General features: G+C 34.0%; 1 protein-coding gene across 1 annotated transcript in view; it reads left to right on the forward strand.

The window, feature by feature from the left end:
- Window positions 1-2063: 2063 nt before the first annotated feature.
- Window positions 2064-22373, forward strand: part of side-IV (sidestep IV transmembrane protein) — a 475641-nt gene continuing 455331 nt past the window's right edge. Inside the window, exon 1 of the mRNA XM_088044905.1 lies at window positions 2064-2432. Coding sequence (XP_087901031.1) covers window positions 2309-2432 — 124 coding nt within the window. The 5' untranslated portion in view covers window positions 2064-2308. The remainder of the gene's footprint in view (window positions 2433-22373) is intronic.

Consider the following 22373-nt stretch of genomic DNA (forward strand, 5'->3'; position numbering starts at 1 on the left):
TAAAATAAATTCGAATCGGTGATACCCCATCCCAAATCTTTTTCCAAAAGATGGTGCAGGAAAAACTGTATTTTCATTTTTTGTACACCAATACTCTCTTCTACTGTGTAAAATATTTGTGCTCATAGCATAGAGAAAGCCGATGACATTGTAGAAGTCTTTCTTGCTGATTTTTTTTTTGTGCCTTCATCAATCTTGGCATTACAAGCTTCCAAAATATTGTGAATATTTTCCGCCGGGAAAAATAATAACCACATATCAAGTTCGTTCATGTTATGAACATTTGGAGCTCGTAGTCTGGGTTTGTATTGTGTTTCTCCAAAATTGTTGATTCTTACTTTTACGTTAAATCTCCATGTTGTTTCATGAACAAGTACTTCGTCTTCTTCTTCTTCTTGTCCTATTACGATTTCCGCTGCTGCATCATCTGCTGCCTCATCTCCTATCATATTTTCTTCTATATCATCGTCGTTATCGTTACTTTCGTCTGATGATGATGAAGAAGAACTGAATGTGTACTGTATACGTGACGAAGTTGATGGGCCTGCATTATCCATGGACTCTATTTTTCTCTTTTTAGGCAGGGTAGCAGTCGTAGATTTTAGCTTCTCGGTCCTATCTAATATTAATAAAACGAAATGTCATCTACCGTTCAAATTAAAATTAAAAAAACATACCCAACTTTTCCAATTGTTCTACATTGATAGCCATTTCTTTATTATCCAGATCCCACAAAACATTGGCAATGGTACCGTCAATTTTTAAAATAGTCCCATGGCACATGGCATTCCCATACTTTTCATCGAAAACTAACGCACTCCATTTGTTTTTTCCGGGTTTGTCAAAGTTCGTTGCTTTTGTTTTAACTCTATCGGATACATTAAATCTCAATACACAATTATTATGAGCCATTTTTATAAAACAAAACTCGTGTGCGCCACTGACTACTCGCAACGAACTGACTGAAAAATGTACATTTCAATATCTTTGTGCACATTAAAGATAACAAGTCGAGACAAGTATCAATTTTCTCAGAATTTTTCAAGGAATCTGCTGGTATAAGTTACGTCCTGCTGGAAGCACTACTTCCATTTAAAAACCTTGGATGTCCAACGCACGTCCTTCCGGCAGGACAGAAAGTCCTGCCGGAAGGACGCTTGGACGTTCTATCATTAAAGTTCCATGCACCGGTCTTAATGAAGAACGTATCGATGCACTCGTATTGTAAATAAATTAAGGAAATTTATTTAGTTTCCTACACAATTAATAAAAATAACTCGAGAGAAATAATTCTAGTTTTAAGAAGTGAAAAATTTATTCGAAATGACCGGGCCTTACCTCCGCTGCGGTTATTCCCCAACTTTAGCGTTTGAGGTAAATATCCATTTATTATGTAGTCGTGTTGTGGGAGGTTCAGTTAGCATCTGGTACACCATAGATCTTAACTTCATTCGGCTTAGGAGGCAGGAAAATGAGATGTCTTTTGGCCGGAACATGAATTTTTAGTGCGAAAACTGCACATGATAGCAAGTAAAGAATCGAGGCTAGTAATCATTGATGAAAAGGAGTCGTCCCGATAAATAATTCACTTCTAGTTCGATTAGCTTGTCGCCGCTATTACCGGAGATTTATCCAACATTTCATCATCTTAAAACAGCACCAGCTCAGGTGTGACGTGTCCTACAAATTGTCGACGTGTCCCATTACCTGGCCACATTAATAATAAAAATAGTGACGCAAATTATAAAATCCGGGAGTCCGGAGCGTGTAATTGTTCGCTCTTTGCATGGGCCTAAAAAAGTGGAAGTTTTCATTAGATGGGCGGTCCGGGCATCAATAATTCACGTCAGCAATTGGTTAGAAATAATTTTCCGGGTAGAGAAATATTTGCGACGTATCGACGTTTTAAAGAGAGCCACAAAGAGATATTGAGGGTATTTATATAATACATACGTAAGCAAAGTAAAATCAGCACCGAAGGGTAGTTTGACTCGGGGCTGAAGATGAGAGCGGAGCGCGAGCAAGGTGGAAGAGCAGCGCAGCTAGAACGGAGCCTCCTAGCGCGCTCAGTACAGCGATGACCGCGAAAGAGCTCGTTTCGTATGCCGTCGAAAGTCCGGAACCGGAAAGCCGCAAGAATGCCATCGCACGCCCGTGATCCGCCAACGTGAAGTTTTCAGGATTTTTTCGGTGGCCGCAGTGAGTTTCGTCTCAGTGCCAGTGGTGTTGATCCAAGGAGGATTATAAATTTTTTGTGGAATTTAGTGTTGTGTTGTGATTTATTTCAGTGTTGAGATGTAAGGATGACATGTTAGTGTTAATGGGGTTGATTTGGAGAATCCTTGCCATCTATTTGGTGACCGCGCCTCAGGTGTCTTCGAACTTCAATGGTTTGGAGGATAATTCCACCCCCAACGACCTCGATAAACCTGGTAAGTGATTCTTCGGTGATGGATTACTGCAATTTCATACAACCGGGGAAATTTATTTATTAATCGCGGGATTTACATCGGCGCGGGATAACAAGACAATCGGATAAGCGGCACAGCTTGAAAAACTGCCGACAATTCAGCCAGTAATCGAAGCTTTATGCTTGAATTTCTGGGTTCCGAACTAAATCAAATCCATTTCCGATTTTACAACATTTTATTGATGCGCTGAAAATCGCAAATTTTCCTTTTGCGGCGATAACACGCCTTTTACTACTTATTTTCCGGAAAAATAGTATATTTCAAAACAAGTTGCAGAACGGCCTACATTACAGCACGAGTGCGAAGTTTGGACACGAGCCGCGGAGCGGCTCGTGTCCAAACCAACGACTTATACTCTTCTCATTACAGCACGATTTTTGGTGCTACAATAAGAAACGACACTTCTTAAACAACAATTTTCATTACAGCACGATTTTTGGTATCACAAAACAATTAGTTTTGGCGGATTTTGAATTAGTGATGCGCCCGCATGAACCTGCCGAGTTTGATTTTTTATATCCAGATAAACATTGTCAGTTACACTCCGCCTAGGTGCATTCAATCTGAACATGAAATGCAACTTAATTCGATTAAAGGCCTGCTGCTGATTACACGTGTTTTGTGAAAAAATATCGCGGCTTTGGAATTCTGTTTATGTTGGTAGCACTGATTTTAACAATGTGGGCTTTGCATCGCGTTGACCTCCAAATACAGGCGATTTGAAATGCATAACTTCCGACAAAACTGAACAATGCTAAAGATAAAAAGAAAATAATTATTGTTAATACAAATTTATTGATTTTTGCTTTAATTTAATCAAATATTTAGTCGGGTATTCCACAAAATGAAGACGAATTTAATCAAATGCGATACAATTATATGTCAACTGTGAACAATTTTTTATTTTCCATAATTTAATCAAATATTTATTCGATTTTAGTGTATCTATACATTCATGAAAATTTAATTAAAGGTATGTTTAACACGATTAACTTCGCCTAAACAAATTAAATTCTTAGGTTGGTAATAAAACTTGATAAAATATTTAGTCGTATGAAAGGGTTTAGTCGGAATTTAGTTAAATATTTAATATAATTTAACACATTTTAGTCGAACTGATTTCAGTTAAAGCAAAGTTTAGCTGTTTCTGTCACTATTTCTGCTAACATTTAATCAAATCTAATATTTATTCGAATTTGACGAATATTTAATCAAATGGGGCTCTCGCAAAACATTATTATTTTAGGTTTGTTCGAATAACTTTAGTCGCTACTAACTGAAATTGTTAATTCTCTTCAATTTAATCTGATATTTAGTCGAATTTGACACAACTTAGGAGATTTTAATAAGTTAACGTGGTAAAATTTAGACAAATGTAAATCCATTTTCGATAATTTAAAACAATTTTAACTAAGTTAGCTGTCAAAATAGTTTCACACTAAATTTAGTCAAATGATTTTTCGAATTTTACACAATTTTGTCGATTTTTGTTAAATTTTGTCGAAATGAAGACGCAGTTTAGTTTAGTTTGTCCGAATGTGATTTAGCATTTGACGTAATTTCGTCAAATATTTATTCGAATTAATTTGGTTTGAACTTGTTTATTAGTCGGTAGCTTGAATTAGTTTATTTATGCTTAATTTTAATCAAAAATTTACTCGTGTTGATTTAATAATTATGTCGAATTTACGCAAATTTTTTCCAATTTAGGCAGTTTACTGGCTTCTAAATTTAGTCGAATATTCAGTTTATTTACCATTTAACAAATTTTATTAAAATGCAAGACTAATCTTAAACTGGTTTAGTCATAAATCTGCTTTTGCTCAGTATCACAATTTAATCAAATATTTAGCCGAATTTAATCAAATGGGGCTTTTGCAGAGCATTATTATTTTAGGTTTGCTTGAATAAATTTAGTCGCTATTAAGTAAGAGTGTAAATTTTTCTTTAATTTAATCAATTTAAACAGATATTTAATCGAATTTGATACAATTTAGGGGATTTTAGTAAAGCTCAGCGTGGTCAAGTTTTGTCAAATGTGAAATCGATTTAAAAAATTTAAAACGATTTTAACTAATTTAGTTGTCAAAGTAGTTTTACTCTAAATTTACTCAAATGTTTATTCGAATTTTACACAATTTAAACGATTTTTGTTAAATTTTGGCGAAATTTAGACGCAGTTTAATTTGTCCGAATGTGATTTAGCGTTTAACGTAATTTAGCCAAATATTTATTCGAATTAATTTGGTTTGAACTTGTTTATTAGTCGGTAGCTTAATTTAGTTCATGTATGCTTATTTTTAATCAAACATTTACTTGTATTTAATTAAAATAGGTCGAATTTACGCAAATTCCTTCCAATTTAGGCAGTTTAGTGGCTTCTAAATTAAGTCAAATATTCAGTTTATTTACCATTTAACCGAATTTATTCAAATCCAATACTATGCTTAAACTGGTTTAGTCATAAATCTGCTTTTGCTAAATATCACAATTTAATTAAATATTTAGCCGGATTTAATCAAACTCAAACCAATTTATTCTGACCATGAAGTATTTAATTATAGCTTTACAATAAATTTAGTCAAACGTTTAGTGTATTTTTAACACATTTTAGGCGAATTTATTCATATTTGAGATATATTTTGTTCAAGATTAACCAAATATGAACCCATTTTCGATCGTTTAAAACAATTTAGTCAATCTGCTTAGCCAAATTTAGCTTCAGGACTACTTTTAACCAATTCAGTTGTAATAATCTTTAATTACTAATTTCACATATAATTGGTCGAATTTAACACAATTTAGGCGATTTTAGTCAAATTTATTTGACATTCCGATCGTCCTATATTTAACGTAGTTTAGTCAAGTATTGATTAAAATTTATTTAGCGTACCTAAACATGTTTCTTAGTCGGTAACATAAATTATTTCATTTAGATTAAATTTAACTAAATATTGGCTCGTATTTAATTAAACATTAAGTGAGATCTGTCGAATTTACGCAAATATTCTTTAATTTTGGCTTGTTCTAGACGGATATTTAGTTAATTTGACTCAATTTAAGCAAATTTATTCGAATTTAAGACTTTAATCTTGGACTAGTTTACCCATGTGTGTCATTTTCCAGTTTAATGTTTAGTAATAAAATGTTTAGTCGAATTTAATCAAGTTCAGACCAATTTATTTATTCCAGATGTATGAATAAACTTTAGAGAACTTATTTATCTAGTTACACTAAATTTATTCAAATATTTTGTCGAATTTAATAGAATCGAGATGACTTTAGTCAAATTTAATTCACCCCAAGACACAGTTTAGTTAATTTTTAGCTAATTTTAGTCAAATTGAGTTTAAATCAAACGCAGTTATTATATCTAAAAATTTAGTCAAATTTCGAATTTAAACTTTAATCGGATATTTACTTCAAATTGTGACAATTTAATTCGACTTGGCCCAGTTTAGTACAATTTAATCAAATATTTATCCGAATGTATTTACGCTTATCGAACTTATTTCACACTAAATTAAGTCAAACGTTTAATCGCACTTAATCCAATCGATTACATTGTCAAATTCAGTTCAAATTGCGACTTCGTTTAGTCCAGTTTAGCCAAATCTAATGCAGCTTTCAACATAATTTAATTGAATGAACAGTTTATTCGTTGCTTAATTCGTCCATTCATGCCGAAATTTCATCAAATATTTGGTCGGATTTAACAGAAATTTTCTTGTGGCTCTTCGCTTCCCGCTTTTTGCATAACTCAGAAATTAATCTATCGATTTTAAATCGCAATATGTCATTGAAAGGGCCGACGTGTCGCCAGTTTGAAACGCTGCCAAACACACTGCTATCTCTTGCGGTTTAGAAGCTACCGGACTAAGAATGCTAAGAGGTTTCAGATTAGAACGCTTCTTCAAAATGGTTTTAACATTCTTCTCTCGTCTTTAATGTGCAATCAAAAACAGCTGAATTGAAGATTTGAATTCTTTCTGATAAATTATAAAGGAATGAAGAAATGAAGAAGTTTATTTACACTACAAATTAAGATCTTCTTAGTGCGAATTTCATGTAAATGTCAGCTCGTCACACTCGTTTCTTAGGAAATTGCGACTACCTATCATAGTTTTAATCGTTCTATTTAGTTATTTAACTAATTAGCTCCAGAGGTTATGTTACAAGCGTGGGCTGTGAGCCACACGAACGCCCGGAATTATATTAAAACGAGTTTGTTACATGATTTTGTGCTATTAGGTCTATGCTAGATTTATCATCAAGCAAATAAGCGGTTACCACGTGTGTTATTATAAGCAAATCATCACTTTTTTGAGACGGATTATCACTTTGAAGGGCTAAAAAGTTTCGTTTATAAAGTAGAATTGCCTCAGGATTCTGAATCCGAAGTCCGTTTTGCTCTAGCAGGTCTGGACTCGGAGATATTTGTAAAATAAGTTTTTTTTTTAAATACTTCGCGTATTTTATCGCGAAGAAGTCTCCAAACGGGATATTTGAGAAAAACTGATGAAAATTTTGAAAAACAAACGGTTCAAAACTTTTTCTTCTCTTTTGCTTCGCATTTCACTTTAGAAGAATAAAAAATCCTTAGAATATTGCGATTTTTTTGTCTACTTTTCAGGATTTTAGGTTTTCAGCTCCTAAAATTTCTACAATGTTTCTTTTTTATGTTCTATAGATTTTTCATTCGCAAGTATATTTATACCTTTTATTTCCCGGTCTTTTCAAAGAAAGTACACTTACTTTTTCTGTCGAATCAGAGCTTTAGAGTTCGTAAAGAAACACTTTTTGTACTAGTCAGACAAATGACATTTGCTTCAGCGTTTCTTCTTTAAAGCCAGACTTAAAAATTGAGTTGTTCTACTAAATATAAAATAGTACTTAGAACAGATGTCATATGTCGGACTAGTCAGATAAAATATTCGTGCTACAGGTTTTTTTGCTGATTCTTCAAGATACAGCCAATTGTAATAGTACAGTTACTTCATGTTCAAACAAGAGTCTATAAAAAAGCAGTTTTTGTACTAGTCGGATAAATTACACTTGCATCATAATTACCTTATCTCTTTTATGTCGACCTTGAAGTTTGTAAAAAGACACTTTTCGGAATGGTCGGACAAATAACCTTGGCTTCTTTATAAAATATAAAAATTAATAGTTTTATTATAAAACCGAATAATGAGCAGAAAAGGTCATATTTCGGACTAGTCAGATAAAGTATACTTGCTACTTCAGGCCATAAGAATCTATAAAAATGGCACCATAATTACATTCTCTTTTTTATGTCGACTGATAACCTTGAAGTCCGTAAAGTGACACTTTTTAAAATGGTCGGTTAAAATTTGGTTGTATATAAATATATTTTTTAAAGCAGGTTGTATTTCAATTGTATTACTATAAAACAGTATAAATAACAGAGAAAGTCATCACAGTTCGGACTAGTCAGATAAAGGATACTTGTTTCACAGTTTTCTTACTTGGTTATTTTTTAAAAGTCATAAAAAGTTGAACAAGTACAGTTAATTTGTTAAAACAAGAATCTATAAAAACAGCAGTTTTTGAACTAGTCGAATAAATTACATTTGTACCATCGTTACATTTTCTGTTCGCGACTGATAAAATTATACAGTCCGAAAAAGAGATACTTTTCGTACAAATGACCTTTTCATCTTTATCTTTTTTTTTAAACAGACGTAAATATTCAATTATTTTACTATAAAACAGTACAAAGAACAGAGGACATATTTCGGACAAGTCAGGTAAAGTATATTTGCAACGCAGTCTTCTTACTTGCTAATTCTTTAAGTTATAACGAGTTAAACAAGTACAAATATTCCATGTTAAAACAAGAATCTATAAAAGGAACAGTTTTTGTACTAGTCGAGTAAATTACATTTGCAACATCGTTACATTCTCTCTTTTCAAGCGACTTATATTAATTATACAGTTCGTAAAGAGACTCTTTTCGGAATGGTGAAACAAATGACGTTTACGTTTTTATCTTTTCCTTAAAGCGGCATAAAAATTTAATTGTTTTAAAGAAAGACATATTTCGAACTAGTCAGATAAAGTATATTTGTTGCATCAGTCTTCGTATTTGCTTATTCTTCAAGTCATAACAAGTTGAATAAGTAAAGTTATTCGATGTTTAAACCAGAGTCTATAAAAATAGCAGTTTTTATACTAGTCACCTAAATTACACTTGCACCACACTTACATATAAATGATAAATATAAATATACAGTCCGTAAAAAGACACTTTTTGGGATGGTCAAACCAATAACCTTTGCTTCTTCATCTTTTCTTTAAAACATGGGAAAAAATTCAATTGTTTTACGATAACACAGTGTAACAAACAGAGGTCATATTTCGGACTAGTCAGATAAGGTTGTAGATTTTGTTGTATTTTAAATAATTTTGAAGATGTTTTTTTCTAGTATCGATTTAGATCTGTTTTTTGTTCGAGACAAAATGTTTGTAAGATTGATGAAATAATTTTTAAGTTATATTCAAAATTACGTGTTAAAATCAATAAAAACTGCGTTTTTTGGGACATGAGATCAGTTTTACAAAAACATTATGAAAAGTACTAACCTGACCAAAGCAGAGCAACTTCATAATTTTACACGCTTTTTAAGAAAACCTAAAACCTAAAATCTACCAAATTTTAATGATTTAACATTAAAATTGTCGGATCTACAAAATTCAATCTTACTTTTTTAATATTTAACTAGTCGTGGAAATTAAAAATTCCAAATTTCTTTTATTTTTTGTTCTAAAATTTTTAAATTTAGTGTCATAAATAATCATATAAAAAAAGCAATTCTATCAAATTTCATTGTTTTGGCGCTAAAATTGTCGGACTTGTAGAGAAAGTCGGTTTTTTGTTTTTAGCTAGACTTTAAAATAAAAATTTTCAAAATTGTCCTACTTTCTGTTCTAAAAATCTAAAATTTGGTACTCTAAATAAACATCTAGGAGGTGACAAGTCCACCAAACTTCATTGTTCTAGAGCTAGTATTGTCGAATTTACAGAGTAAAATCGTAATTTTTGAATATTTAGCTAGACCTCGAAATTAAAAATTCCAAAATTTTCTCATTTCTTGTTCTAAATTCCTGAAATTTGATACACTAAATAAGCATCTAGAAGATAACAAGTTCACTAAATTTCATTGTTCTAGAGCTAAAATTGTCGGATTTACAGAGTAAAATCTTAATTTTTGAATGTTTAGCTGGACCTCGAAATTAAAAATTCTAAAATCTTTACTTCTTGTTCTAAAATACTGCAATTTATCTCAAATAAGCTTCCAAAAATTTACAAGTCCACTAAATTTCATTAATTTAGCGCCACAATTGTCGGATGTACAGAGTAAAATCGTAATTTTTAATATTTAGCTAAAACCCAAAATAAAAATTCCAATTTTTTTTCATTTATTGTTCTAAATTTTTGAAACTTAACACACTAATTAAGTATCTAAGAGGTAACAAATCCTCCAAATTTCATTGTTCTAGAGCTAATATTGTCGAATTTACGCAGTAAAATCGTAATTTTTGAATATTTAGCTAGACCCCGAAATTCAAAAATCAATTTTTTTTATTTATTGTTCTAAATTTTTAAAATTTGATACACTAAATAAGCATCTAGAAGGTAACAAATCCACCAAATTCCACTGTTTTAGAGCTAATAATGTCGAATTTGCAGAGTAAAATCAAAATTTTTGAATATTTAGCTAGACCCCGAAATTAAAAATTCCAAAATTGTCTCACTTCTTGTTTCTGTAATTTAATACCTTTAATAAGTATTTAGAAAAAACACGAAATTTCATTGTTTTGGGGCTTAAATTGTCAAACTTATAGAGAAAGTTGAAAATTTTCAGCTTTTAGCTACACCTAGAAATAAAAAAAATTAAAATTGTTTCCTTTTCTGTTCTAAAATGTTGTAATTTGGTACACTGATTATGCAGTCCGAAAGGAATAAATCTACCAAATTTCATTGATTTAACGCAAAAATTGCCGAACTTATAAAGTCCAAAATTTAACGATTTTGGCCAATCACGAAATTAAATAAAAGTCAAAGCCACAATCTCACCAAAACTTTGAGTCCAGTGTAGAAAAAGTGGCACTTCACCTCAAATTTTGTTGGAAAATTCTATTTCGACGAAACTAGAGACGGATACGGCGCCAGTTTAATTAAGTATTAACTTTGGCGGGAATTTCTAGAGAGACTCGAGGAAAATAGAAGAGTTAGTTCACCGGTTTCAAAATATTAAAATTGTGTTACTTGCGTTGTAAAATGGAACACGTAAAGGGCGTGACAAATGTTAACAAGTAGCGAGTTCCATCAAGAAGATGAAATGTTATTGGAAAATTCTTTTGAGGACGTCTCAAAAAGTACTGTTAGAATTTGCGTTTTTCCTCATCATTTGAAACTTCCTTCACACTTCCTTACTAAATATTTAGCTTAATGTAGGCAACTCAAAATACGTTTTTTTATCCACTTGTAAACCAGAAATTTAATTTCACAGTTTGGAAACAGATGGCAGCTAGTGGTGAAACAACGATTTTTAGTGATTTTTATTTTACACCAAAATGCGTGCTGGAATGAAAAGTTACTAAAATCGTTTAGAAATGGCTCATTTTTGGCACGATTTTTGGTGTCAGACTTAAATCGTTTAAGAATGTTTAAAACAAAAGGAAAATTCGAAATTGAGTCCGTAATATTAAAAATAGTGTCCAAAACTCGTTGCATAGACGAATTTCAGCACTCGTGCTGCAACATAGCCACTTCTGCAACTTGTTTTGGAATATACTATTAGCCGGCAATCGTATTTTCAAATTTTCCACTTAATGTTGAATTAGTATGTAAAATAACAGAACACGTAAATTCAATAAATAATAATTGACCCACAAAATATAAATAGAAACACGTATCTACCTACACAAATCCGCTCATTAGTTTAATATCAAAAAATTAAAAATAGTTTGACAATGCATCGGTCAATACAGTCAATTTTGATTGTGCTGGTCCTCATTATACCACCATAATTACATATTAAAAAATCCCCTTTTTTGCTCTCTCGTACGTAATTAATCCAATTCCTAAAATTATCATCACCCGCCTTGTAATTTTTCTCCTACTTACTTATTATTCTCAGCACATTCATTCGCATACTTCGTACCCAATATGGTTTGATTCGCTGGTGATTATTTCAAACCATTCTTGAATATAAATTCTTGATAAATCAATCAATTATACTAATTTGTTGCTGGAAGTTTTCGTCTATTTGCATATTTCAAATTAATTTCATTCTAGCAAAAATGTCAGAGCTGGCTCACGTTGAGATGCACATTCTCAATTAGCAATATTTGAAACAGCGCACGTAACGGCACGTGTTAGCAATCGATAAGCGAGTAACGTTAATTAGTGTAATTGGTTTTTTGTAACGCTCAGTTTTCTGTACTTTTGTGCTAACAGTGCGGAAACGCCGCAGCAGTGCGGCAAAAAATTATTATACATAGAAATATGTACAGTACTCTCGCCGAGACGTTACAGCAAAAGCTCGCTCTCATGCTTCCATCGCCGTCGAGACGTAAATTTCTACTTACAGTTGCTCGAATGCAAATAACTATTTTAGACAGTCAATTTAATCTTTTTTCGATTTTTCAACGAAGAATTCCCTAAAGTTTTCAGGAGTTAATAACCTCTCAAGAGCAAAACAAAAAGTACAATTAGGCACTGTGTAAACAACGCAATTATGTGAAGCCGCCAACTAGAATTCGTTCGTTTGCGGAAACTTCGACGTCTTGTTTGATTGGCAGAGGGTCACAAGGGCAGCTTCCGATGAGGTCAAGGCCTTTCACTCGAGAATTTCTTTCAGAGCGCGAAAAGACTGTCTTTTGAGCATTTTTCGTTCTTGATCACAGCGCAATTATTTGAGGATTTGCCTCCATCTTCCCAGAATATAAATTTATCGACACAAAACATTTACACAGGCAAATAATAACAGCACCGTCTAACGAAGTCAAATTAAAGTCACTGTCGGATCATTAAGTCTTAAATTATCTCCATTGTAAGCCCGAGAACTTTCCATAAATTACTTACATATTCTTATTAAAATTCGTCTTTAAGGGGACGCGCCAGCGCGTCTTATTTACATTATGTGAGCTTTATTTACATGTAGCCCTTCGAATGTGTTCAACACGTGTATTCAACCTTAGTTTTTATTATCCGGGGATTTTTCTGCTTGCGCGATTGTAAATCAAATTAAGCTAAAAATTGTTCGGAATTTTCGATTTTAAAATTCAAATTTGCAGTATTGAACGCAAAAGCTTTTCTTATTTTAGCATCAAAACCAAAAATTTTGAAAACTGTTGAACTAGTTATGAACCTGAAAAAGTATCTACTTAATAATAAAAATTCTTTAAATTGGTTGACTGGATGTTCGTTCTTCTGGACACTGAGAAGTGTCGCTCCAGTCGCCAAATTTGGTGGCGCCAATTTCAACACTCCTCCTCGAATGGAGCGTCACGCAAAGAAGAAACGCCCAGCGACTTGAGACATCTTTGGTGTGTTTCCTTTGGCAAACCCTTAGTAAAAATGTCAGCTGGCATCTTCTCGGATTGAAGATGTTCTAGTTTCACGATCTCTTCCTTCAGAACATCTCGGATAAAGTGATGTTTAATATCTATGTGCTTGGACCTAGCGTGATGAACCGAATTTTTAGACAAAAGTAGAGCCCCTCTATTGTCGTTGTATATCAGAGTTGGATCGGACATGGCTAGACCTACTTCTTGTAAGAACTTCTTTAAGTAGATAACTTCGCGGGCAGCTTCGGCTAACCCCATGTACTCTGCCTCGGTCGATGATAGCGCCACGGTACGCTGTTTTCGAGACTCCCAAGTAACAGCGGCACCAGCCAGTAAGAATGCATACCCCGTGTATGATCTTCTGTCTACATGGCATCCCGCCCAATCAGCATCGACGTAGCCCATCAGTTCTTCGGCGGTCTTCTTGTAGCGAATTCCCAGATTTTTACTCCCCTTTAAGTATCTGAGGACACGTTTTGCCGCGATCCAATGAGTCACGTCATAACAGCTGTTAAATTGACTCAGGTGACTTACGGCGTATGCTATATCGGGTCTTGTAGCCACGGCGATATAATTTAACGCGCCGATTAATTCACGGTAAGGAAGGTTTTCTGCTCCTGTTGTGTCTTCCGAACCTCTCTTCAATTTAGAGCTTATATCGATGGGAGTGGATACGGCGTTACAATTTTCCATACCAAAACGCTTCAACACTTCTTGGATGTAACTGGTTTGTAACATGGTGTATCCTTCAGTAGTTTTAGTGACTTCAATTCCTAAACAGTAACTGATATTCCCAAGATCTTTCAGGTTAAAATCTTTGCTCAGTTCAACCTGAACAAATTTTAAGTCTTCTTTTTCGTTGTAGGCAACCAGAATGTCGTCTACGTATATAAGTAAAATAATAATTCCCTTACGTCGAGCAAAATATACGCATGGATCAGCATTTGTTGGGTTCATCTTCATAGTTCTGAGTTTGCCGTCGAATCGCTTGTTCCAACAGTTCCCAGCCTGCTTCAAACCATACAGCGATTTCTTCAAACGACAAATCTTATTTGGATTTTGTATGTCTTCCAACATTTTCCTTGCCTTCATTTCGGTTGAATTATTTACTCCTTGAGAATCGATTATATCACGTAGGGATTCAGATAACAGTTTTGGTTTGTTCATGTAAATCTCTTCCTCCAATGTTCCATTTAAATAAGCCGTGGTAATGTCGAACTGGTTAATTTCTAAGTTCAATTCTGTCGAAAGTGCGAGTAACAGTCGAACTGAGCTCAGTCGTGCCACGGGAGCAAATGTGTCGTGGTAATCTATTTCGGGACGCTGCGAAAAACCTCTGGCTACAACTCGCGCTTTTCTTCTTTGTATAGAACCATCAGGATTGTACTTATTTCGAAGAACTGTTCTGCAGTCGACTATTCTCACGTTTTTGGGACGATCGACAATTTCCCAAGTGTCGTTGTCGATCAGGCACTTGATTTCTTCAGTGACGGCTTTCTGCCATTCATGGCGATCAGGTCCTTCCAAGGCTTCACTCCAAGAAATTTCTCCCATGAGAGCGAAATTGATTTCTTCTACAGGCGGACTTATCTCATCATTGATCGTCAATGATTCGTTTCTTGAGAACTGTTCAGGCTCCGGTTCGTATTCTTGATCACTGTCTATTTCGCTGCCGTTGCATGCTGATCTCAGATGATAGATTTTCTTTGGTCTACCCCGCTCACCAGTCTTCAACTTCATGGGTCTACCAGGCGCTCTTTTAGCGGTTTCTTGGGACGGGCCTGCTTCGGCGTCAATTTCAGCTGGAATCGTATCGACGGTGGTTTCCATTACATTGGCATCAGGGAGCGTTATAGGTTTCGGTGTTGTGGGTTCGATGAGCAATTCGACAATGTTTTTCTCGTCATCATCATTTGCTGTTCGTTGCCTGTTCTGAATTTTCCCAAGCACATCAGCCTTTTGATGACTCGCTTGCTCCCCCTTGAACGTGCCCAAAAATTTAACATCACGTGAGATTATTACCTTTCTGATGTGGGGTATCCACAAACGATAGCCCTTCGAATTTGAGTCGACACCGAGAAATCGTCCCTTCATGCTCCTTGAGTCAAACTTTCCTTTTCCTGGATGCTTATCCAGGGCATAAATTTCTTCTCCAAATATTCTTACTTGACTCAAAGATGGCCGTTCGTTGTACCATAATTCATATGGCGTCTTCCCCTTCAACAGACTCGAAATGCATCTGTTTCTGATGTAGTTCGCATGAGCCACTGCTTCAGCCCAAAATTGTTCTGGAAGATTTGCTTGCCTTAACATGCACCTGGCCATTTCAACCAGAGTCCGATTCTTCCTTTCTGCAACGCCATTTTGCTGTGGTGTGTATGTCACAGAAAGTCTTCTATGGATCCCCTCGTTTTTCAGGTGCCTTTCGAATTCATCGTTGCAAAATTCAGTCCCGTTGTCGGATTGTAACTTTTTCAGTTTGTGCCCGGTCTGCCTTTCTACTGAACGCAAGTATTCCTTAAAAGCTTCAAAAACATCGGACTTTCTATGCAAAAACTTGACTTCAGTGTATCGAGAATGGTCATCTGTAAAGGTAACAAAATATTTGGCTTTACCTCTTGATTGCGTTCGCATTGGGCCGCACACGTCTGTGTGAACGATTTCCAACAATTCCTTGCTCCTTTCAGAACGAGTTGGAAATGGCTGCGCTGTCATTTTGTTTTCCAGGCAGATTTCACAAGGAGGCATATCTTCTTCAGTTCCGAAATCCAAACCTAGGACCACTTCTTTTTTCCTCATCTCAAGAAGGTCTGACTTGTTCAGGTGTCCCATGCGCTCGTGCCACATGGTCAGTTTCGACTTCTTATCTGTATTACTGGTTGCGCATGCATACTCTTCCGCGCATTCCTCCAAGTAATACAGGTCTCCTACCCTGTTGACAGTCATTAATACATCTCCGTTTTGGTTTTTCACTGTTGCATGCTTCTTTTCAAAAATGACACTGTTACCAGAATCGACGATCTTCGACACCGACAATAGGTTCGTTCGGAGGTCAGGTACGTATAAAGTGTTGTCTAATCTCACGCGTCGGTTTTTGGTTCCATCGGACGCCACTATCTTCACGGTACCTTTCGCGCTCACTACCGTTGACGCACTATTTGCCATGTTCACTGAAATGCCTTTTGCATAGTTCAACTGTTCGAATTTGCCGCGATTACTGCACAGATGCGATGTGCTTCCACTGTCCAAACACCATCTGTCTCTGTCAGTTCTGGTCTCGTTTACACTATTCGCTTCCTCACTAGCTGATGCAGCGAAGAACGCAATTTCTTCCGCCATGGATGTCTTTTGCTTTTCGTTACCGAAGGTTTTAACACGACAATCCGCGGCCTTATGTCCAACTCGCTTGCAACGATGACATTTAAATTTGAATTTGCCGCCATCTTCTTTGCTTCCGGGTGCAGATCTAGGTGGCGCTTTGCTCCACGCGCGTGCGCTAGATGATTTCGCCAACATGCCATGGTCTCCATTTTGCGTCCTTTGTTTCCGAGTTGCATTTTCATCTAATATTTTAATTTTCAGGATATCAGGTTCCGGCAAACTGTCCCTTGATTCGATCGCGCATCTGAAGTTGTCGAAACTGTCGGGAAGACTATGTAACAGCATTATCGACTGCAACTCACCGCAAACGTCTAGCGACATTTCTCCGAGTTTACTGATAATCTCGAAGAATTCGTTTACGTGATGCACGACGTCGCCATTTTCCTCTAAGTTGAGGCTTATCAGTCTTTTCCACAAGGAAGCTTTCCTGGCGGGGCCCTTTGATTCAAAACTGGCTTCCAAATTTTCCCAAATTTCTTTCGCCGTTTTGCAATTCTTTACTTGCTTCAATTCTGCATCGTTCAAAGCTAAATAGAGATCCGCCTTTGCCTTGTCGTCTTCGTCCAACCATGCTTCTAGGGCCGCAGCTTGTTCGTTGTTTCCTTCTTGTACCACGGGTTTAGACTTCCGGCCTGTTGCGTACGCCCACGTACGATTTTTCGTCATGACGGCTTGTATTCTTAATTTCCAGGTGTCATAGTTGTCCCGTGACAACGCTGGAATACGAGCGATACTTCCCGCCGCCATTTCCATGATGGTGGTTCTTTCACACGCGTACTACGATAACCACGCTTTCACAAAACTTTACTTAATTTCGCAGAACTGTTCGCGATCCCTGGGCCCATAACCTGTTGCGGGAACGTGGAATCGGTAATCAAACGATAAGATTAAGAAACAGTTTATTATTAAGTAATAATGTGAATAAAAAGGGGTTTGAGAGTTCAACGCTCGCGACAGACAATTTACAGACTGACTGGATGTTCGTTCTTCTGGACACTGAGAAGTGTCGCTCCAGTCGCCAAATTTGGTGGCGCCAATTTCAACAATTTTTAGGCATAACAGATTTTAGAAATTTTCATTCTTACGAAAAGTCAAAATTTTCAATAACAATTTAAAATTGTCTGTAACTCTTGTAGTTTTTGAGCCAAAGCAATAAAATTTGAATATAATACAACTCTTGTTATGCTAATTCAGTGCAGCAAATTGCATAATTTTAGAACAAAAAAGACAAAATTTTCATTTTGACAATCAGCAAAAATTTCAATAAATTTGTGTAATTAACTGTATCTCATGTAGTTAGCTAAAGCTATGAAATTTGAAGATTATGGTACTTTTCTTATGGTAATTTAGTGTAGCAAATTGTATATTTTTAAGACAGAAAGGACAAATTTCAGAAATTTGCGTGGGTACGATGGGCGAAAATTTCGATGACTTTTTAGTATTTAGAAATGTCTGTAAGTTTAGCAGTTTTGGAGATAAAATAATAAAGTACTGGCAAACAACTACTTTGCTGAAGTAAATTGTATGATTTTACAGCAAAAACACAAATCTTAAAAAAATGTTTTTTACTATCAGCAAAAGTTTCAATCATTTTTTAGGAATATCCATAATTTTTGTAGTTTTAGAGGTAATTCAATGAAATTTGCAGGATATACTACTATTGTTATATTAATTTGATCCAGCAATTTGCATTATTTTACGGCAGAAAAAACAGATTTTAGAAATTTTCATTTAAACGATCAACGATATTTTCAGTAAATTTTTAAAAATGTCTGTAACTTCTGTAGTTTTAGCGTTAACCGAACAAAATTTGATAAATATACTTCCATTGTTATAGTAATTTAATGCAGCAATTTGCATAATTTTAGAGCAAAAAAAAACGGATTTTAGAAAGTTTTATTTTAATTATGAGCGAACATTTCAATAAATTTTTTATATTATCTGTATTTTTTTTAGTTTTAGAGCTAAAACAAGGAAATATAAAGTCAATACTACTCTCATTATGCTAAATTAGCGCAGAAACTGGCATAACGTTAAATCTAAAAAAAAAAGATTTTAGAAATTTTCATATTTTTTTTTAAATGAGTGTAATTCTTATAGTTTTAAGGTTAAAACAATGAAACTTTAAAGGTAAAACTACTCTTAATTTGTAAATTTAGTGCAGCAACTTGCACCATTTTAAAATTACAAAGACAAATTTTAGACATATTTATATTTACGTTTAGCGAAATTTTCAATAACTTTTTAGATATAGCTGTAACTCCTGTAGTTCTAAAGTTAAAACATTGAAGTTCTTAGGCAGTAATACCCATAGTATGTCAATTAAATGTAGCATGTTAAAGTGAAATTTGGAGACGTTACTTCTTTTTAAATACTAAATCAGTGCAGCCAATTTCATCACTTTACAGCAATAAAAACATATTTCAGAAATTTTTAATTTGACGATCAGGAAAGTTTCAACAATTTTTTAAGAAATGACTATAATTCCTGTAGTTCTGAAGATCAAGCAATGAAATTTGGAGACGTTACTACTCTTGAGATACTAAATCAGTGCAGCCAAGTTCATCACTGTACAACAATAAAAACATATTTTAGAAATTTTTATTTTTACGATCAGAAAAATTTCAACAATTTTATTGAAATGACTGTAACTTCTGTAGTTTTGGCGATAAAGTAATGAAATTTGGAGACGTTACTACTTTTAAAATACTAAATCAGTGCAGCCAATTTCATCACTGTACCGCAATAAATACAGACTTTAGAAAATTTTTATTTTTACGATCAGGGAAGTTTCAACAATTTTTTAAGAAATGCCTATAATTCCTGTAGTTCTGAAGATCAAGCAATGAAATTTGGAGACGTTACTACTCTTGAGATAATAAATCAGTGCAGCCAATTTCATCACTTTACAGCAATAAAAACATTTTTTAGAAATTTTATTTTTACGATCAGAAAAGTTTCAACAATTTTTTTGAAATAACTGTAACTCCTGTAGTGTTGGCGATAAAGTAATGAAATTTTGAGATGTTACTAATCCTAAGATACTAAATCAGTGCAGCTAAGTACATCACTGTACAACAATAAAAACATTTTTTAGAAATTTTTATTTTTACGATCAGGAAAGTTTCAACAATTTTATTGAAATGACTGTAACTTCTGCAGTTTTGGCGATAAAGTAATGAAATTTGGAGACGTTACTACTCCTGAGATACTAAATCAGTGCAGCCAATTTCATCACTGTACCGCAATAAAAACAATTTTTAGAAATTTTTATTTTTACGATCAGGAAAGTTTCAACAATTTTTTTGAAATGACTGTAACTCTTGTAGTTTTAGCGATAAAGTAATGAAATTTTGAGATCTTACTAATCCTAAAACACTAAATCAGTGCTGCCAATTACATCACTGTACAGCAATAAAAACAGATTTTAGAAATGTTTATTTTTACGATCAGGAAAGTTTCAACATTTTTTTTTAAATGACTGTAATTCCTGTAGTTTTGGCGATACAATAATGAAATTTAGAGACGTTACTACTTTTAAAATACTAAATCAGTGCAGCCAATTTCATCACTTTACAGCAATAAAAACATATTTTAGAAATTTTTATTTTTACGATCAGGAAAGTTTCAACAATTTTTTTGAAATGACTGTAATTCCTGTAGTTTTTGCGATACAATAATGAAATTTATAGACTTTACTACTTTTAAAATACTAAATCAGTGCAGTCAATTACATCACTGTACAGCAATAGAAACATATTTTAGAAATTTTTATTTTTACGTTCAGGGAAGTTTCAACAGTTTTTTAGAAATCACTGTAACTTCTGTGGTTTTGAAGATAAAATAATAAAATTTGGAGACGTTACTACTCTTAAAATACTAAATGAGTGCAGCCAATTTTATCACTTTACAGCAATAAATACAGACTTTAGAAAATTTTATGGTTACGATCAGTGAGATTTTTAATAACTTCTTAAAACTGACTGTAGCTTTTGTAGTTTTAGAGCTAAATCAATTAAAAGTTATATTACCCTCGGTGGTAAATTTAGTACAGCAAATTGCATAATTTTAGAACAAAATAGACTAATTTTAAAAAAATTTATTTCTACGATCGGCCAAAAATTACAAATTTTTTTTAGAAACGAGAAGAAAGAAACTCCTGTTGTTTAAGAACTAAACTAATGAAATTTGGAGGTAAAACTACTCCCGCTATTTACATTATCTGAGCTTTATTTACATGGAGCTTTTCGAATGTGTCCAACACGTGAATCAAGCCCAAGTTTTTATTATCCTGGGATTTTTCTGTTTGCCCGATTGTAAATCAAATTCAGTTCGGGGGAAATTAAAGGGTCAGCTTCGAAAGTGAATGAATCAAGTTGAAATGGGTTGAAAAATTGCTCCGATCAAAGTACGAATTTTATTCGCAATCAGCGGTGTTAAATGGCTTAAAAAAACATAAACGCCGAAACCGTGTCCGCGTTCATTATTTAGACCGAAATTCGCTAGACAAAAGAAACGCTTCGAGAATAGGATCAGCTCCTTCAACTTCGACAACGCCGCTCAATTGTTCGGATTAACTACCCTTTGATTAAAAAGTAAATCAAGGAGTAGTCAGACGCCGTTAAATAGCTCATTACTTCTCTTAATTACCTGTAAATTAGGAATTTGCGCTTTCGCAGCTTAAAACAGCAGGTAATTCCCTACCGAATGTAATAAATTAGCTTTTGCATTATGTCCGTTTTTTATGGGCTAATTACATTTAATGACTGCACGATTTAGCATAAAAAACGGCGTTTTCGGATTTTTACGCAGACTTTATTATGAATGGTCCAGATAAGAGGCTGATTCTCGATTAATTCTCTAAACCTGAACCTCACGGAATCGGCCAATAAATGTCCTTTTAATGGGATTTTATCGATGGGTATTTTACACGGATGTTAAGCGCTTGATCATTACCATTAAGTTACGAGCGGTGGGTTTTAGTTGAGTGACACAGTTGACTGTCAAAATTTACTTTTGCTTTCCTAATTTGTGGCTGAATATGGAAATTTGATGGCCGAGTCACCGAGATATTTTGTTTGGCAGTTACAAGGTGTGCAGGAATGTTGATATCAGGTCTCAGAGGAAATTGCCCTAAAAGTGAAATAATTTTAGAAAAATTGCTTATTTGGGGGTGTTTGGGGAAAACTGAAGAACTACAGAAAGAATTGATAAATGATTTAAATTTATTTCAAATTTTAAAACTAGAAGTTTTCAGGCTATAGAAACTTTAAGTTTATTAGGTTTGCATTTTTCTAATTTCTAATTTCTTATTTTGAAAAATCTCAATTGCACAAATTTAATCCAACACAACCGAATTTTAGAATTTTTTATTTTTTAAATAATTTGTTGGCTTAAATTTTTCATTATTTTCTACAAACGCTGGAGCTGGAAAAATTGCTACTCTTGATATGTTTGTTTAGTGCAAAAATTGCCGTTTTTGAATCGCCAAGACAGATTTTAGAAATTTTTATTTCACCACTACAGAAAAGTTTCAATAACTTTCTGAAACTGTCTGTAATTCTTGTATATTTAAAGCTAAACCAATGATATTTGGAAGAAATAAAAATTTGTTATGTTAATTTAATGCAGCAAATTGCATAATTTTTGAACAAGATGACTGATTTTAAGCATTCTTATTTTTCCCATCAGCGAAATCACATTTTAGACACTTCTGAAAGTCTTGTTGTTTTAGAGCTAATCCGATAAAATTGAAAAGCAACACTACTTCTGTTATGTTATTCCATTGCAGAAAATTTTATTATTTTAGAGCAAAAAAAGCAGATTTTAAAAATTTTCTTTTTGACGGTCTGCAAATTATTCTATATCTTTTTCGAAATGTCTGCAGTTTCGCTAGTTCGGGGCGTAAAACAATGAAAATTA

Source organism: Gnatocerus cornutus, chromosome 1 (assembly GCF_029298725.1).
Source record: "Gnatocerus cornutus isolate USDA-ARS CGAHR chromosome 1, icGnaCorn1.1, whole genome shotgun sequence".
NCBI classification, from domain to species: Eukaryota; Metazoa; Arthropoda; class Insecta; order Coleoptera; family Tenebrionidae; genus Gnatocerus; species Gnatocerus cornutus.